General features: G+C 37.2%; 1 protein-coding gene across 2 annotated transcripts in view; it reads right to left on the bottom strand.

The window, feature by feature from the left end:
• LOC150107652 (sperm-associated antigen 7 homolog) overlaps positions 1-5,140 on the bottom strand; it is a 129,621-nt gene extending 124,481 nt beyond the window's left edge. For both annotated transcript variants that reach the window (XR_016548254.1, XM_090391985.1), the window contains exon 1: positions 5,059-5,140. Coding sequence is in view for 1 of the 2 variants with exons in the window: in XM_090391985.1 (XP_090248111.1) it covers positions 5,059-5,140 (82 nt within the window). In the remaining variant the exon portion in view is untranslated. The remainder of the gene's footprint in view (positions 1-5,058) is intronic.
• Positions 5,141-18,864: the final 13,724 nt, after the last annotated feature.

Raw genomic sequence — 18,864 nt, 5'->3', positions numbered from 1 at the left:
GGGGGTATGCAATGTAATGCAATGATCCAGGTAAAGAAGGATGTGATTTGCCTTGGTAATCTAGTCTGGTGATGGAAAAGAACAATGATAGTAGATCAGCTTCATTTTTAGGTGATGTTGTAATACTACCATCGGAATGATAAAGAAGAAGAAACACAGTTGGGCAAAAGTTGTACACAACAGGATTTGGTGAGGGATCGGAAAGCACAGCATGACTATCATGCACACAAGTGGTGGATTTCCTGCATTTAGTCCTTTCCAAGTCAGACTTAACACTGTTAATGAGACTTGCTTAATGTGTTATAGGCGAGGGTGTGAATAAAGCTGTAGTTTCTGTGTCAAGTCACTTATAATTAAGCCAAAATTTCAAACATTTTTATGTCACGATTTTTGTCTCTTCATTGCGTTGAGCCAATAAGCCGAAATTTGAAACGTTTCACATCCAACAATGTGTTTGCCTTCATGAGACAACAATTTGTTGGACATTTCAAAACAATGGAGAACCGGCTTACCAGCCCGGAACTTGGAGGGTTGGGCGCCGTAGGCACTGGGGTGGGGGGCATTATACACTATATATATACACACACATATATATAGTGAGAAATAATCTATTTTCAATTAATTAACACAGCATGTCGCACACCGGATGCAATTTGTTGTATACAAGAAAGGTCAGCACATTGAAAATCATGTATGTGGTCCAGAGGACCCTGATTTTGATGATTAAAACATTATTTCCTGTGAGTTCAATCGTTACATTAATTTCTGTCTCTCACAAGTTGTTTTAGTTTAATTATTATTATTATTATCATTGTAAAGCGCCACATATCTAGCTGGAATGAGTGACGTGGCTGTCGCTTACACCGGCGAAATGTTATTATTACATTTTATCTGCCTTTAATGTAATTATCCACTTGAAGAGTGAAAGTTATTTTATGGCTACCCTGTGTGTGTGTGTGTGTGTGTGTGTGTGTGTATATATATATATAATATTTCATAAATAATTATTTATAATTTTATAAATATTTTATTTTATTTATAATATTTATTTATATATAAATTTATAATATTATTCAGTGTAAAATTTATTATTGTATTATTAAATTGATTTTAATGATGTTGGTTTGAAAAAAAAAACGGTAGTGAGAAAAATATTTACGCATCAGCGTCATAACTCACCTTCAAAGTTAGCTGAGCAGGGGAAGCAGCAGAAGGATGTCAACTTGTTGGTGAAATGCTTACCAATTTACTCGAAAATAACTGGCACCCCTGATTTTACTTTACGAAAAAAGAGATTAAAAAAATGTTGCATATGCCTCGCACAAGAAAAATATTTAGACATGTTCACTGCCATTATACTGCAGATGCAAGAAAAACAAGTACTGCATAGTTTTATTCTATCCCTGAATAAGGTACAGAGGCTTTTGCAGTCTGTAATATATTTCTCAACACACAGTGTAATTGCAGACAGTTTTATTCTATCCCTGAATAAGGTACAGAGGCTTTTGCAGTCTGTAATATATTTCTCAACACACAGTGTAATTGCAGACAGCCGGAATAAAAATAGCGTTAACTAATGAATCACATGTCCCCTGTCACAGAAACTATGCTGTATAGACTCAAGCAAAACCATAATGTTGCACTGAAACACAGTATCTAACTAAAAACTATTGTCCAATTTTTCAATTACATGAAACAAGTGTTCGTTTTATTGCATTTGAAATTCTCGATATCATTATGACAGATCACAAAGGCTAACTTCAAATAAATTTCTACCACGAATTGAAAAATGCCATATAATGCATGTGTGAGTTCCCCTGCCAGATCAAACACAAACAAGCAGCAATAAAATTCAACCAAGGGTTGAAACTTTGTGTGAGTTGATCCCGCCGGTAATGACAAGTTCTGTTAGAACGACAAACGACACCCCCGTCGTGAATGTGTTAAAACTAAGAAATATATAGAAATGTTGTTATGATAGTTTCAGATGTTATGGAATTTGGTTGAAGAGAATTAGCATTTCAACTCAAAAATTGTCAGTTGTCTTTGGGTCGCACGATCTTTTGTTAATACCACACCAATCATATGCACATCTTCATAACTGCTCTCTGGTGTAAAACAAAATTTAACTTGTACGTATTGTAACAATTAAAACAAAATGGTTGAATAATTTATAAGTGTATAAAAGGATCGTTGACGTGCCAGCAAAATTCTCGGGCATGCCATAGGTTCGCCATCTATGCACTAGCTGATCAGGAACACTAATAGTTGTATTATAATGTGGTTTAGTCAGGTACACTATCTAGCTGCCAACTTGTAGAATTGCTTTATTGCTATACTCTTGAAGATGGGAGAGATTCTGGATCTCAATTAATAATTCTGGCACACAGCATACTGGAAGATGAAATCTGGGAACCGAACATGACAACAGCACTTCAGTTCTACAATAAGTAAGGTGATTGATGGTGTTTCACTGGACAATGAAGATCATCTACCACCTAGTCCTGTCAGGTGTCTTCTCCCTTCAGGAGATTGACTACCATGTGTCTCCACCATGTCCTATTCTGCGCCTCTCTGCTGCATTCCTCATATGAGAGATAGGTCCAGTCTTCTATATTTTTCATCCGCTCCAGTCTTTGTCTTCCTCTCTTTCCCTCAACAGTTCCTTCGAGAAGTGTCCTTTGTAGGCAGTTATGTCTCAAAATATCTGACTTTTCTCTTTTTAATTTCTTTCATCATGCTCCTGTTGACACCTGCCATCTCTAGTACCTTTTCATTTGTCTTTTTTTCTTTCCATGATATTCTCATAATTCTTCGCAGCATCCACATTTCAAAGGCTTCCAGTTTTTTCGCACTCAGATTGGAGAGTGTCCATGTCTCCGCTCCATATAATAACGTAGACCATATGTAGCATTTGGAGATTCTTAGTCTTGTTTTCAGATTTAATTCTCTAGATGTTAGTAGATTTTTCATACTGTTGAAAGTTGACCTTACGATTTCAATCCTTTTTCTAATTTCATCTTCTGTCCTGCCATTCTCTGTGAACAAGTGTCCGAGGTATATGTATTTTTGCACCTGTTCTAATTTATTTCCTTTTATATCGATGCATATTTTTGGTATTTTCTTTTCTCTTGAAATTATCATGATTTTTGTCTTTTTAAATTGAAACTGAGGCCATACTGTTCGCTATACTTGAGGGTTTCATCTATAAGAGTGTTCAGGTCATATTTGTTTTCAGTTAGAAGAACCGTGTCATCTGCATATCTTAGGTTATTTCTGCTCCCCTACAGTGATTCCTTTGCTGTTACTAATTTTATTAAATATTTCTTCTGTGTATAGGTTAAAGAGAATCAGAGAAAAGACACAGCCTTGTCTCACACCTTTCTGAACTGGAGATTCTTCTTCTTCCTAGTAGGTGTATGCAAAATTGAATCATTTTGGTAATCAAAATGGTCCCATTACAGATAAAAAAACAGGAACAATTGTTATTATAATTTCAAATTGTTTTGCCAGTGAAAATGGAATTATAATGAGAAAAGAATTTTTCATCTAGGATTAGTTTAACTTTAGAGCAGTAATATCTGCTCTAAAGATATTACTGCTCTAAAGCACACCAAATTATTATTTCAAACTGTTTTGCAATAAAAATGGTTCAATTATAAAAAAAAAAAAAAAAGCATATGTCTGACTTAACAATGGGCAAGAAGATACACAAGTGCTAAAGCCGAATATCCAGACAGGATTACCTACCCTATCATAACATTAATTAGGTTTCTATAAATCCAACTTACTTGGTTGTGACAAGCCACTGAGTCTAGCATATTAAGGATAAAAATCATTTTTTTGCTATGCCTACTAAACAGTTAGAAATGTCTTCCTCTTTCCTGTCTTCAAATCATCACTTCAAAAGAGAAAATTCAGCTGATTTTCTTTTTTGATATAGAACAGATGCAGGATATGAGTTTTGCAGACTCACATCCCCATAAATAATAACAATAGATAACAGAATCCAACATATTCCTCAGTTGGTAATAATTTCCCACTTTGTTATTCAGAATGTAACCTTTTCCGAATAGAACAGTCATAAATTAGTCACTTTCCAAGTATGCACTGCATGATCTCTGTCATTAACCAGCAGGTAGAATAGTTACATCTTTAAATGAAACCCCCTTGGACACTATAATCAATCTAACACTCTTTGACCTTGAGTTTCTTCCATCACAAACAGTTTGAGGAAGTTGTCTCCCAACAGGTCAATAAATTCAGTTTCATTCTTCTCATGAGATTACACTTCTATGCAATCGATGTTTGGATAATTAAAGTCCCTCATTATGATTACTCATTTTGCACTGAGCATTTTTATTGGTAATGCATTTTTTCATCACTACCAACTGATTCACTAAGTCTATAACAACACCTCACTGTGTGTTTGATCCTGTTAAACACCACCTCGCACTAGATGGCTTCAAACACACTTCCACAATAAATAAATAAATAACTGTTACTAGTAGTGCAGTCATAAGTTTTAACTCTAACTGGATTCAAATCATCCAATGTTATTACCAGTACCGCTCCTCCACTTCTACTTATCCTTCCTTTTATAAATTCAGATTAAATTAAACAAAGGACCACTCAAATAAATACAAATCGAATACACGTCCGATGTTTATTTATTTAAGGACAAGGCTTTTAAACTCAAGGAGGTTATACCTGCTCGTCAAAGACTAGCTTTCTCTAACACCCATGCCGACGGTGGGATTAATACAAAGGCTTTGTATATTCTAAACCAACTTTAAGAAACACACAAATCAAAATAAAAACTAACTAGATTACAGAACATTGCACAGTAAATCTCACGTCGATATGATCCTCGACATAATCAGGTGACAAAAATCAATAAACGAAATGTACGTAAACAAATAGACAAAACATTATATTAGGCTGATACTACGTTCTGTCATAGAATACTGAAAATCATTCGATAAACTTCATAGTACTACAAACCATTAATGGAAAAACTAATCCAAACAACGCAAAACACTATTTAATCTTACTTACGTTTAATTATTTTTTTCTGATTAGCTCCAATCGTTGGAGGCTTATCCATTGAACTTAATATTGAACCTAATAAGTCGGCCATTTTCACTGATATCAGATGCAGCGCCACCTTGTTGAATTACACTCATTTACTAGACTTTTAAATGTGAATTGAAGCAGAGGCTCTGGTCATAAGATCGTTAGGTTCAGATCACCGTCGTATAGCGAATCACTAGTAGTGTATATACAGCAATCCCTCGATTAATGCGGCTAATACGTTCTTAAAACAGGCGATTTAATCGAAAACGCACTAATCGAATATAATAATCTATGGGAAAAAGCATAATTCGTTCCTCAAATTTCTTTTTTGACCTTTATTTTTTTTTATAAAAGAATTAGGGTATATCTCAGGGCCTAGTTAAAGGAAAACCATGAAGCTGATAGACAATAAAACATATTCATAATATCAATTTATAATTCTACTTCTTAACAAAGAATTGAGCTAACGTAGTTTGGCGGGCATTCTGTTTCTTGCATACAACTGACGGTATGGCCCTATTGCTTCTTCTACTCTTCTGCAAATTTTACTGCTTCTCTCGTCATCAGGGCCAGCCTCTAAGTATTGCTGCTTAAAAACTTCGATTGTACGAACATTTTCAAATTGTTTCTGTGAAATCTCTTTGGGCTTGTCAGCGATTAAATTTTCTTCATATACTTCAGGATCTTCCCGCTGTGCATCTAATTTTACAGGGCGGAATCACCCAATTTCTCAGAATGAGATTTAATTAACTTAGATTCATTTGAAAAGCCTCTAAAATCATTTTGCACAATGTGGAAGAATGTGATTCAAAACGGCTCGCATATTGCCAGCAGAAATGTCATTCGACTTTGAGACTTTGATAACCAGGCTGAGTACTTCCCTCCCCCTTTCCCCTTCTTCCAGAAATTTCTTCAAAATCTCTGGATAATTTGTGGCCAACTCTGCACTTGCAGCTTCGCCTGTGATTCAAACATTATGTAGGCTATTTTCTTTTTTGAAAAGCTCAAACCACCCAGCACTAGTGTAGAATTCTTCTTCTTCTTTTCCATCATTGATAGCGCTTTCTTTCAAGGTTGCAAAAAGACTTAATGCTTTTGATTTAATAAAGTCAGTGTTTAACGGGATCCGTTTTTGGTTACAATCTTCGATCCATGTAGAAAGAAGTTTCTCTAATTCAATCATTATAATACTTTGATTTCAAGTGGTCTGCATGATGATGAACTTGAAGCAGTTACCTTTCTCTTTGTATTCAACCGCTTTGCTTATTGATTCACCTATTTTTATGTTCTTGTCCTATCTTTGCCCTGGACTAGCCTTGTTCATTTTTCTTTATTGTTCCAAGTTTTTCTTCCAATGAGATTACTTTTCGAATCATTTTGACACTTCCACTTTTTTGCTCACTAATTCTTTTACTCATGATGTAAGGCTGACAAAATACTTTAAATTAAAAAAAAATAAGGAAAACAGCTGCAAAGGAAGGACGAGATATAATCATCAAAAGGGTCTGTAATTAGCAGATTAATTACATTTTGGCGGTAAATTTGGAATACAGTGTACATGAAAATAGTGTAGTACGCCATTAAAATTCCCTTTGTAAAATGTTTTAAATCGGTAATTAAATTATTTCATCCCAGTGAGTGGTTTTTAAAATAGTTAACCATAAAAACGTACAAAGAGAAAATTTTTTTAAATCTGTAACATTTATTTTTAAGATGTACATAGGCGCACTAATCGAATTTTAGAGGCGCACTAATCGAATTTGGGTATAGAAAAAAAATGACGCACTAATCGGGGGCACATTAATCGAGGGATTACTGTATATGTTACCGCAAAGTGTGAAATTAGGCATTGTATAGAATGCCTAGGCCCTAGGCATTAGGCATTCTACAGAATGCTGAAAGTAGGGCGTCAAAGTATGAACCGCTTAGATTTTCATTTAAAACTTTTTTAAGTGCTAAAAGGCAAAGTATAAAATACTCCCGGCAGTGACTTTTAATGTGGAAAGGCCAGTCACGTGACATTCGACGCTCGCCTCAAAGAGAGAGCCAGAGCACTTCCCCCATTTGAACTGCTGGCTTTGTTTGACTTTCATTGCTCACCTTACTGCACAAAAAATGACTGAGCAAGCTACATTGTCCGGTCAGGAATCACGGTACGTTGAGATGCAACGATGATTCTATGAAGAACTATCGAACATTCGAGCCAATGCTGCTAAAATCAGCGTTTTTTTAACCGAAACGACCTACCAAAAGTTAGTGGCTTCTAAGAAGAAACCACGTGACTTTTGGCTGCTGAATCGCTATGATGTGATGGTCGTAGAAAACAAAAGTAAATTCATTTATCCTGTTAAAGAAGGCGTCAGTGAAATCTAGTTTTACCTCACAGATTCTGAGTTATCTAATGTACTTCATGAAACTCATTTGGCCATTGGCCATGGAGGACAGAATGTTGAAAGAAATCTCACACAAGTACAAGAACATTACTGGTCATGACAATGAACTGTACATTCACCTTTGTGAGCCGTGCCAGAAAAAACAAAAAGGTGTAAAACAGGGTGTTGTAGTGAAGCCTATGATTTTTCCGAGTTCAATTCCCGTTGTCAGGTAGATCTCATCGATTTTCAGTCACATCCTGACAGGGAATACAAGTTTATAATGGTATACCAAGATCATCTCACTAAGTTTGTGGTTCTCAAGGCTCTGACATGAAAGACAGCGGAAGCAGTGGCATATAACCGTTGACATATTTACGTTGCTTGGAGCACCATCGATTCTACAATCCGACAATGGCAGAGAATTTGCTAATAATGTGCTGAGAAGCCTAAAGGAGTACTAGCCGACTTTGAAGATCGTCCATGGCAAGCCACGCCCCTCACAAAGCCAAGGAAGTGTCGGAAGAGCTAATCAGGACATTGAAAATGTGCTGTGCGCATGGATGCAAGATGAAAAAACTGACCGATAGATTGAGGGACTACGTTTCGTGCAACTTATGAAGAACATGACATTTCATTCTGGGATTAAGAGAACACCATATGAAGCTCTCTTTGGCTGCAAAGCTAAAGTGGTTCTCACAACGTCTTCCTTTCTCCAAGATGTTTTACAAGCCATACAGACTGAGGAGCAACTGAAAAAAATTATGGAAAACGTTCGAACAATACAAGAAGAAACAGATCACCCTTTCCAAGAGAAAGAGTCTATTGTACAAAACACGGACGAGACTGTAGTCCACGATGGAAGAAACGAAATTGGTAATGAATACATGTCTACCGAAGAGGCTTCCGGTTCTGCTACCTGCTGCGTCTGTTTGAAGGTAACCAGTGGTGCCCATACGTGCAGAAACTGTCACCGGAACGTTGATGTCACCTGTGGACATGAGAGTAAAGACGATGCAAGTGAGAAAATAGAAGGTTATTATGTTAATATATTGTGTACTCTTTGCTTCAATATTGAGAATGCTGTCGAAGGTAAAATTCGATCTAAATTGAATCTGGAAATACAGGCCAAAAAATGAAAATGGAGTCAGACAAAAAACTTTCCTCCTGCACCTTTGGGGGCCACTATGAGAGTTCCTATCCCAGACGTCGACAAGGGTTTCGGCAATCTGCTGGCGGTTGTTATGAGTGTAACAGACGATGGTTTTTACCTACTTGGAACTGCTGAAGGAAATTTAAACCGACCCTATGCTAGATCACAATTCACTTTATGTCTCAAAGACTTACTGAGAGTTTGAGACGTTCCTGACCACGAAATAGCTCTCCAGGCAGCCGCTTCCGCTCAGTCCAATGGTAGCGGCCAAGGGATCGTGAGGTGTATTTGCAAGACCAAGTGTCGAAATTTGTAGCGCTTTTGTATGAAAAGGCAGTTAAGTGCAATTCAAAATGTCATTCCAGTCTACCTTGTAGCAACAAGTAGTTCAGCACTGGTATTTTTCTCTTTTTTGTAGAAAAATCCGGTATCATACATTTTGTATTTCTTACATTTTCACATGCATCTTTTCAATAAAAGCTTGTTTCATACTTTGCTGAAATAGTATTTATCATTATCCCGCTTCCAATGTACGGTCGGCATGTTATATTAGATGCGACTCTGTTAATACAACCCCAACTGGCCTGTCGCCGAGCCTGCCGCTGGGGTGAGGAAGTGTTTTTAACAGTAGCAGCGTGTGTTCACTGGGCTGATTTGCCTATTCTGAGGAACGAAAAACCCTAATTTCCGGGAGAAAAAAACCCTTTACCTCTGTATGAGTGCATACGAGTATACCTCTGTTACTAAATTTAATAATTGCAATCGTAGTGTCTAATGTAATAAGTTTACTCGTCTTCTGCTTTTCGCTGAAAAAAAGCATTCTTACTTTGAATTTTATCTGATATTATTGACAATAATGAAATAATATAATTCTCATAAAGAAGAGTTGCTAAGAAGAGCTACAAAGAATATATCCGGATTATGGGATTTAGATTATGAATACAGATTGCGAGTATGTGGATTACAGACTTTGTTTAACAGGAGAAAGAGGGGGGGGTGATATGACAGATGTTTATAAACTTTTGAATGCGTATTATACGATATCGTCTGATGAAAAATTTTTCGTTATATGGAAGGTGGGGAGAGAACATGGGGTCATCCATGGAATTGAAATTTATTCCACAGAGCAGTGAATTGGTGGACTAGCTTGCCTTTAGGGGGTAATAAGTGCATCCAGCGCGAATGAATTTAAGGTAAGGCATGACAGCTGGTTCGGGTGCTTAATAGCCTCCTTTGATGAGCTCTTGACACCCCGGAGGTCTCAGATAATAATTTTTTTTAGCATTTTATTATTTCTCAGATAAATTACATACATTATATGAACACAATTATGCATAACAAATACTTTCTCGTACATAAAGTTTTTTTAAAATAATAATAATAATGATAACTATTTACAACGTATATTATTATAATATTCATAATGATGATTATTACAGATGTTTCTTTGCAATTTTACACTCTATATATACAATATAAATGGATATAATCACTCTATATTGCATAATTTTGTTACAGTTATTACATACATTACATACATTTGATTATATATGATACATTACTTACATTTGTTTACATATGATACTTACTTTACATACATTTGTTTACATGTGATACGTATCATATGTAACCAAGTGCATTACATGCACTCGGTTACATATGATACATCCTGGATGAGAACTAATTTCTCTGCTTTCATCCTCGAAGCTTATATGTAAGCTTCTCTGAGGATGACACCAGTTGGTTATTATTATTATTTTTTTTTGCTGTGTTGGTATATATAATAATAATAATAATAATAATAATAATAATAATAATAATAATAATAATAATAATAATAATAATAATAATAATAATAATAATAATAATTTTTATTTTATTTTATTTTTTTATTTAATTCCAAGGTATTGTATTGTTTCAACCTGAGTGATTGTAGTGGTTTTGTTGTACTGTGTGTTTTTTTATGTTGGAAAGTGAATGTTGGATGGTTATATATTTGTTATCAACTGGTCGAGTCAGTGGATTTTTGAATATCATTAATTTTGTCTTTTCGGAGTTTAGGTGTATGGAGGTTTTCGTGAGCCAGTCTATGATCAGATTTATGTCATGTTGCATATTTGTTTGGGTTATGCTTGCGTTATTATGGATGGATATTATTGCTGTATCGTTTGCGTATTGGAATATCTTGCCTTTAAGTGGTAGCTGATTAATATCGTGCGTGTAAATTTTAAATAGAGTTGGAGAGTGTCCAGCTCCCTGTGGTACTCCACAGGTTACTGGTAGCTCTCTGCTTCGGTTTGACCCGATACGTGTGATATGCTTTCTATTTTGAAGGTAGTTTGTAAACCACCTGCGAAGAGGCCCGTCTATTCCAACATGCTTCAGCTTTTCTTACAAGGTTTGATGTGTAAGTGTATCGAATGCTTTAGTTAGATCTATAAAGACTACCATGGCAATTTTGTTTTTGTCTAAGGCGGTATTAATTACGTCTGTAAAGTCTTCCAAGAGAGATGTTGTTCCCTTATTTTTCTGAAAACCCTATTGTGTTTTGGGGATAATATGAAAATGAAATATCTCTGTGTATGCTGTGAGTTTCTTCAGTGTGATCCGCTCCATAATTTGATTGATAATTGGTAATGTTGCTATTAGTCTGAAATTGCTGATAATATTTCTTTTTCCATGTTTGAATATGGGTGTGATTATGGCGGTCTTTAGCATACTTGGTATCTGTCCTGTTTTAAATATTTTGTTTATCAATTTTAGTAGGATAGGACTTAAACTAGTTGCATGTTGTTTTATATCTTTAGGTCTTATACTATCAATTCCTGGATCTTTGTTTGGTTTGATTTGATGTATAGCAGAGAGAAGTTTTGCTTCTTTTATGGTTGGGAACCATAATGTCTATTTTGATTGTGGTCCAAGTGGAGGGTCACGTTTTGTGACTGGGGGAATATTTCTGTGCAGTTCTTGGATGGAGTCTGCAAAGTTTTGGTTAAAGTCATTTGCTAGTTGTTGGATAGGTTATGCGTCTTTCATGAAGCTGTGCTTTATGGTTTCCGAGGCGGTGGTTTTGGGAACACAATCTAGCATCTCATTTATCAGATGTCAGGTTTGTTTCATGTTGTTTTGTGCAGAGGTTAGTTTGTCTCTGTAGTAGGTTCTTTTTTCCTTTCTGATTTGTGTCGTAAGGCGATTGTTTGTTATCTTATATTCAGTTTTTAAAGCTGTATTATTTGGATATCGCTTTAATTCTTTCTATAAAGCGTCCTTTCTGTGTATTTCTAAGATTAAGTTTTGTGTTATCCAAGGATTTTGTGTTGTTTCTGAACGAATTCTGAATTTCTTTGTAGCTTTCTTGTATATTTCCTCCAGTGTGAGTTTAATGTTGTATAAGATATCTGCTGAATCTGATGCCAGGTTCCCAGTCTGTTTTTCTTATTTCGTCGTTGACTATTTCTTCGTCAATTATTGTTTTTTGTCGCTATTTTTCTGTGGGACATTGCGTGGATATTGTCTTGGTGTGCAGGTTTAGAGCGGTGAACTAATGGTCTGCTACTTTGCACTTTATGACTGATGCAGTGTAACTATTTAGTGATGCTCGGACGTTTATATGGTCTAGACAGGAGGCAGTAATAATATTTCCGAATATTTCTTCTCTAGTACATGATGTTATTGTTCGTATTAGATTATACATGAATAGTGTGTCTAGATATTGTACAGTGTTCTTCTGGTTTTCGTTTGCAATATTTATGTTTATCTTGCCAATTATCATTAGGTATTCGGTTGAGCATTTTTTTTTGGCGTGAAAGCCAGCAATTGAGTTCGTGCAAGAATTTTATCATGTTTAGGTTTGGTGGCCTGTAAACAGCATTTAGTATTATGGAATGCTGTCTATTGGTAGTATTAGTGATTTCGAGGCAAAGGGTTTCAGCATGCTCAAACTGATAGGCCATTTCTTTTGCTATTAATTTTTGTTTGATAAATATTAATATTCCACCCCCTCTTTTTGCTTGGCGGCATGATCTATGTTGTTGGAAGCCTGGAATTTGGAAAGTAGTCGCTTCGTCATTAGTTATGGATACTTCTGTTAGAATAAATATATCAATAATATCAGTGTAATTCCTCAGATAAGCCTGTAACAATAACCAATGTTTTCGGATGCTTCTGATGTTAATATGCAAGATTGAGAGACCTCTCGCTGTACTGTGTGTTGTTTCCATGCATCAAGCGATTCGAAAGTACAATTACTAATGTATTCAGGTGTAATTACATCTATCTGATGGTTCACATTCATTTTTGTTGTGTTGAGATCTTCTTATTGAACTAAGTTGGAGTCTTTTGTTTCACTCTGGCAACTTATCTATATCTTCTATTTGTATAGACTTTAAAGTCTGTCACTTTCTCAAGAATATTTTGCTGTCTTTGATCCATAAAAATTGATACTTTTTTCTGTTTTTTCTTTTCTTTCTTGGTTCAAAAGATTCTGATTGAAAGGTGTTAAATACTCAGATAGAAAGATTAGCGTATTGTCTTGCGATGCATTTAAATCCTTGACTACTGGTTTTTTCAGTCTGCTGGCTTTTATGAGATTGTCTCTTGTAGCCTTGCTTGTCAGACGAATGATTACTGGTGCGGGTCGTGGCACGCCTTGTGTTTTGTTCTTCCTGGGAATCCGATTTATGGTCTGAATATCATTATGCTGTAGGTGGGGATGTCAATTGCATGGCCTGACTTTAAAACTACGCCTCTCTGAGATTTTCTGTGGATTCAGTTTCTGGAAGGCCGTTTACGACAAGGTCTTCTTTATGTTATTGTTGGTTTAAAAATTCGTATTGTAGTTTCAGGGAATTAAATTCTTGACGGAGTTCCGATGTGTCTTTTATCAATTTGTGCTGCCTGTCAGTTAATGCGTTAATGCCGGTTTTAATATCTTTTACCGTTTGTAAGACTTCTTCGACTTTTGAATTATTAAATTTAACAAACTCTTCATATTTGTTTATTCTGTTTATCAAATAGTTCTTGGACAAGATCTACCAAGCTGGCTTTTATATTTTCTAAACCTTTTTCTAGTAATAAATTTACGGAGCTCAAATTATAAGATTCACCGGTATTTTTTTGTCTGTTCAGTTCATCGTCCGATTCTGCCTCTGGTAATCAATTGCGTCATGGGTGGCTGCGTTTCTTTGTTCTCTCTGCAGTATAGGCATTTCCATTCCTCTCGCTTGGCAATAATAATAATAATAATAATAAATCAGGTAACACCCTTTATGACCTTTTAGAAGGCGAAGCCTTTAAACCCTGTCTAGCTTTTTGGAGACTGAGTAAGCGGTTCAATCTCCACCAGTATCCAAATAGAGATAACTGCTCCATGTCTAACACTAATTATAGGTGGCACCGATGAAGAGCCTGGCAAACAAGTGCTGCTATCTCTTAGCACATAATTCTGACAGAATGTCTTTTTGTTTGAAATAATGTGGGTTTTACGGTCGATTTTCTTGATTTTATTGGAAGGAAATCCCGAATGCCAGGGAGAAAAACCAGCTTGTCAGTGTCTGAGATCGTCCAATTCGGGTACCTTTCGAAGATAGGCTTAGAAAAAGTTCCTCCAGTCGGCGACTAGACCTGAACCTAAATGTACCTTCAGGCAGCTTAGCCAAGAGGATGCAAGCGCGTAGACTTTAACGTGGAAGGAGTGGCACCAGTCTCTTTGAGCCTAGCAGAACCCAATGTCCGGTGTGATCCCCGCGGTCTCACCGCACCACGGGCGGGACAATGGTGTGTCTCGAATGGCCTGTGCCACAAGGTTCCGTAGGTATCCCTAATTAATAGTGTGCAACATCAAAACACACACACACACACACACGCACACACACACACACACACACACACACACACACACACACACACACACACACACACACACACACACACACACACACACACACACACACACACACACACACACACACACACACACACACACACACACACACACACACACACACACATGTATGTACGAATTCAATGTCGTGTAAAGATCATAATTGAAAAGCATCGAATGAACGATAATTGTAATCTGTTACTAGTAGTACAGCCATTATAAATAAATAAATAAATATAACCGGACACAAAATATATGCGGCCCTAACACTAATTAGGATAAGTGATAAGGCCGCAAGTTAGCGGCACTCGTCAGCCGCCCCTCTTCACCAGATGGTATATATAATTAGTGATAATCTTGGGTCAGCTATCGCAGATGACAAGGCATTATTATCAAATACTGAAGCAGGACTACAACATCAGTTGAACAGATTACTAGAATTCTGTATCAATTATGGAATGAAAATTAACATAAGAAAAACAAAGGTAATGAAATTAGCAAGGAAAGAGGCAAATATGGATATCAGAATAAATGGGGAAAAACTGAATCAGGTAAAGACATTTAGATATCTAGGAAGTGTGATTAGCAGTGAAGGAAGATGTAAATCATATAAAAGCAAGAATAGGGATTGGAAGAGATGCCTGTAATAGAAAATGAAATTTATTCAGAAGTAAAATGGATAGACACCTAAAGGAAAGACTAATAAAATGCTATGTGTGGATTGTTGCTCTCTATGCAACTGAAACGTGGACATTAAAAAGAGAAGAAAGTGAGATTTTGGAAAGCTTTGAGTGTGGATTTACAGAAGGATGGAAAAAATCAAATGGACAGATAAGTTAACTAATGAAAAATTCTTAAAAATAGCAGAAGAAGAAGAAGAAAGAAGTCTGTTATCAAAAAAAAAATCAGCTAACGCCTTTTTATTCCCGTATATACGGGAGTAGGCGAGGCCATTTAGCCCTATCTAACTTTTGGAGACTGAGTGGGCAGTTCAATCTCCACTGGTACCCAATCAGAGACAGATGGCCCAAGGCTATCACTAATTAAGCGGTACGCAGTGAAGAGAGACGGCTCAAATGTGCCGCCATCTCGTGCTCTCTAACCCTAACACAATATATTTAATGTCTGAAATAATGTGGGTTCTACGGTCGATTTTCTTGAGTTTACAGGACGAAAAACCCGAGTTTCCGGGAGGAAAAACCTGCTTGCCTGTGCCAGAGATCGACTAACTCGGGAACCGGTCGAAAAAAGGCTTAGAAAAATTTCCTCTAGTCGCCGACTAGACTGGAAACCAAGACTTCCTTCGTGCGGCCTAGCGCGGTGGTGTGCAAACGCCACATCCACTGAGCTACACAGGCTTCCAGTCTGTTAAGGAGGATAAAAAGAAGAAAGGAAAACTGGATCGGACATATTTTGAGAAGAAATAGAATCATCAGAGATGCCACCGAAGGAAATTTTTTAAAAATAGAAAAGTTAAAAGACGCAGAGGAAGAGTAAGCAAAACAATGTTAGATGATATGCTGATTGGAGACAGGTACACAACCTTGGCAAAGAAGGCCCAGAACATAAGAGAGAATGGAAGGAAAGTTTTTGCTACTAAGAGAAGAACCTGCTCAATTGCAGAATACTCAGTAATAAGAAGAGATAAAACCAAACCAACTAACCCGTTTTATTCCCTACTCTCTATAAGGGTAGAGAGAAGGGAATAAAACTATCTATATTCTATTTTAGGACTTTTAATGATAGCTGGCTTCTGGATGCAAGCGTCACTTCCACTGAGCTACACAGGCCATAGGTTTTATGTGTGTGTAATCAGGCGACGCCTATTATTCCCTTATAGGAAGTAGGTGAGGCAGTTTTATTACTATTACTATTACTATTATTACGGGCAACTCCAGGGAGTCATTAGACTCATCGAGGGAGGCCCCAAATCATATTCATCACAACTATTTGACATTCATACAGTATCTATCATACCTCGCCTTAAACTCATTCACTGTCACAGCATCCACCACAGACTCAGGGAGCGCATTCCACTCATTCACTACTCTAAAAGTAAAGAACCCAGCTCTAACAAATTTACTAACCACACTTTTGCCCAGTTTCCATGGATGTCCCCTAGTCCTCCCACAACCAGCCCTGTTCTCAAAAATATCTTCTGAATTAATTTTATAGAAACCCTTCAGTAATTTGAATGTCTCAATCATATCTCCCCTTCTCCACCTATCAACCAATTTTTGCAACCCACAAATCCTCAACCTGTTCTCATACGGTTCATTCCACAGACCTGCTATCATCTTGGTCCTCTGGATCCTCTCCACCTCCTCCCCATCAAGAAGAAACCTAGGTGACCAAATCTGAGCACAGTAGTCTAGATGGGGTCTTATCAAGGCTCGATACAGAGGAACAATAACCTGCTTGTCTGCTTGTCAACGTATTCTTCAGCAACCAAGTGATTTGATGAGCTGTTTTGGTCACTTTTGCAATGTGTCCCCTAAATTTCAATTCCTTATCTACCAACACTCCTAAATCTCGTGCCTCATCAATTTCCTGGAGCACGGTTCCACCAATGCAGTAAACTGCCGCCAATCTTTTCACCCCAAAATGCATAACCTTACATTTTGCCACATTAAACTGACATCCATTCTCCTTAGCCCAGACCTCCAATCTATCCAAATCATCCTGCAAAATTTTGACGTCATCTGCATTCACTATTGCCCTACCCAACTTCGCATCATCCGCAAACAAATGAACTGTTCCTCTCAGATCATTTCCTATATCATTTATGAACAAATTAAACAGCAGTGGTCCAAGAACAGATCCTTGTGGCACACCACTAGTCACAGGCCGTCTTGTGGACTCTACTCCCGAGTAAACCACTCTCTGATATCTCTCCGTCAACCACCCTCCTATCCATCTCACCAACCCTATATCCATTCCCATATGCTGTAATTTACTGATTAGAATTCCATGTGGAATCCTGTCAAAGACCTTGGCAAGGTCCAGTAGAATCACCGTAAACCCATTACCCCTATCCAGCTCAGCTGTCACTGTGTTATAATACGTGAGCAAGTTACTGAGGCATGACCTACCCTTCACAAAACCATGCTGTCCCCGATACAGTATTCCATTTTCTTCTATCCAATCTTGTATTTTCCTCTTGACTATTTTCTTTAAGACCTTGACAATGATTCCTGATATGCTAATCGGTCGGTAATTTACAACAGCAGTCTTGGAACCACCTTTATGCAGCGGAACTATTTTCCCCTCTTTCTACCCCCTCGGGACTAACCCAGACCCGAGACTCAAATTAAACAAAATGGTCAAGGGTACTGACAATTCTTTAGCTGCTTCTCGTACAACATGAGCTGGTATACCATCCAATCCCACAGATGTATTGACATTGAGGTTATGCAATAGACTACTCACCTCCACTTCATTAACCATAATTCCCGTATAATCTACTGGTTTATTCGTTTCTGCAATGTCACCACCTGGATGATATACTTTTGCAAAGTGCTCACTCAGTAACTCAACTATCTCAACTGATTCAGTTACCTCCCTACCATCGGCATTTTTTAAAATCAATCTGCCATGTACATTTTCCCTTTTACTTGCTACATATCTAAAAAACTGTTTAGGATTCTCTTTGGCCTGCATGGCCAATGTTCTTTCGTAATCCTTTTTTGCTTTTCTTACCACACTCGTCACCCTTCTGGCCAGCGCTTTATATCGTTCATGTGCCTGCCGGTCACCCTTCTCCTTAAATTCCCTCCATAGTTGTTTCTTTTTTTGCAACTCAAGCTTAATGGTGTTATTCACCCATTTAACCCCTACTTGATTTATTATTCGGACTCTAGGTATACAGTCAGCCATTGCTTCGTGCAAGCACTTCTTAACTACCTCCCATGCACTATCAACTTCTAGTCCTTGCAGTTGTACATGCCATGGCACTGAACCAATCAAACTCCTAAGCTTGTCATACTTTCCAGCCCGATAATTCCACATGTACCCTGTCTTAATTGAAAATTCTGCACCTTTAGCCACCTCCCAAGTTAAGACCCTATGATCACTCTCACCGATTGGTGGCAATGTGGTCATATTTGTTACAGCCAAATCCTCAGATGTAATTACTAGGTCAAGCACTCTCTGACCCCTAGTATTTTCCATTACATGCTGTCGCAGATAGTTATCCCTTAATAACCGCATAAAATCCAGTTCCTTTCTCCCGTGGGTCCTCTCCTCACTCCAATCAATGCGACCATAGTTGAAATCTCCCATAATAATCACCCTCCTTCCACCCATTTCTTCTATTTGCTTGTGCATACTGTCACCACCATCTTTTCCATCACCTGGTCTATAGCAGCACCCAATTGTATATT

Source organism: Typopeltis vanoorti, chromosome 4, assembly GCF_054136105.1.
Source record: "Typopeltis vanoorti isolate ZY-2024b chromosome 4, IOZ_Tvanoo_1.0, whole genome shotgun sequence".
Classification (NCBI taxonomy): domain Eukaryota; kingdom Metazoa; phylum Arthropoda; class Arachnida; order Uropygi; family Thelyphonidae; genus Typopeltis; species Typopeltis vanoorti.
This window is presented reverse-complemented; position numbering and strand designations above follow the sequence as displayed.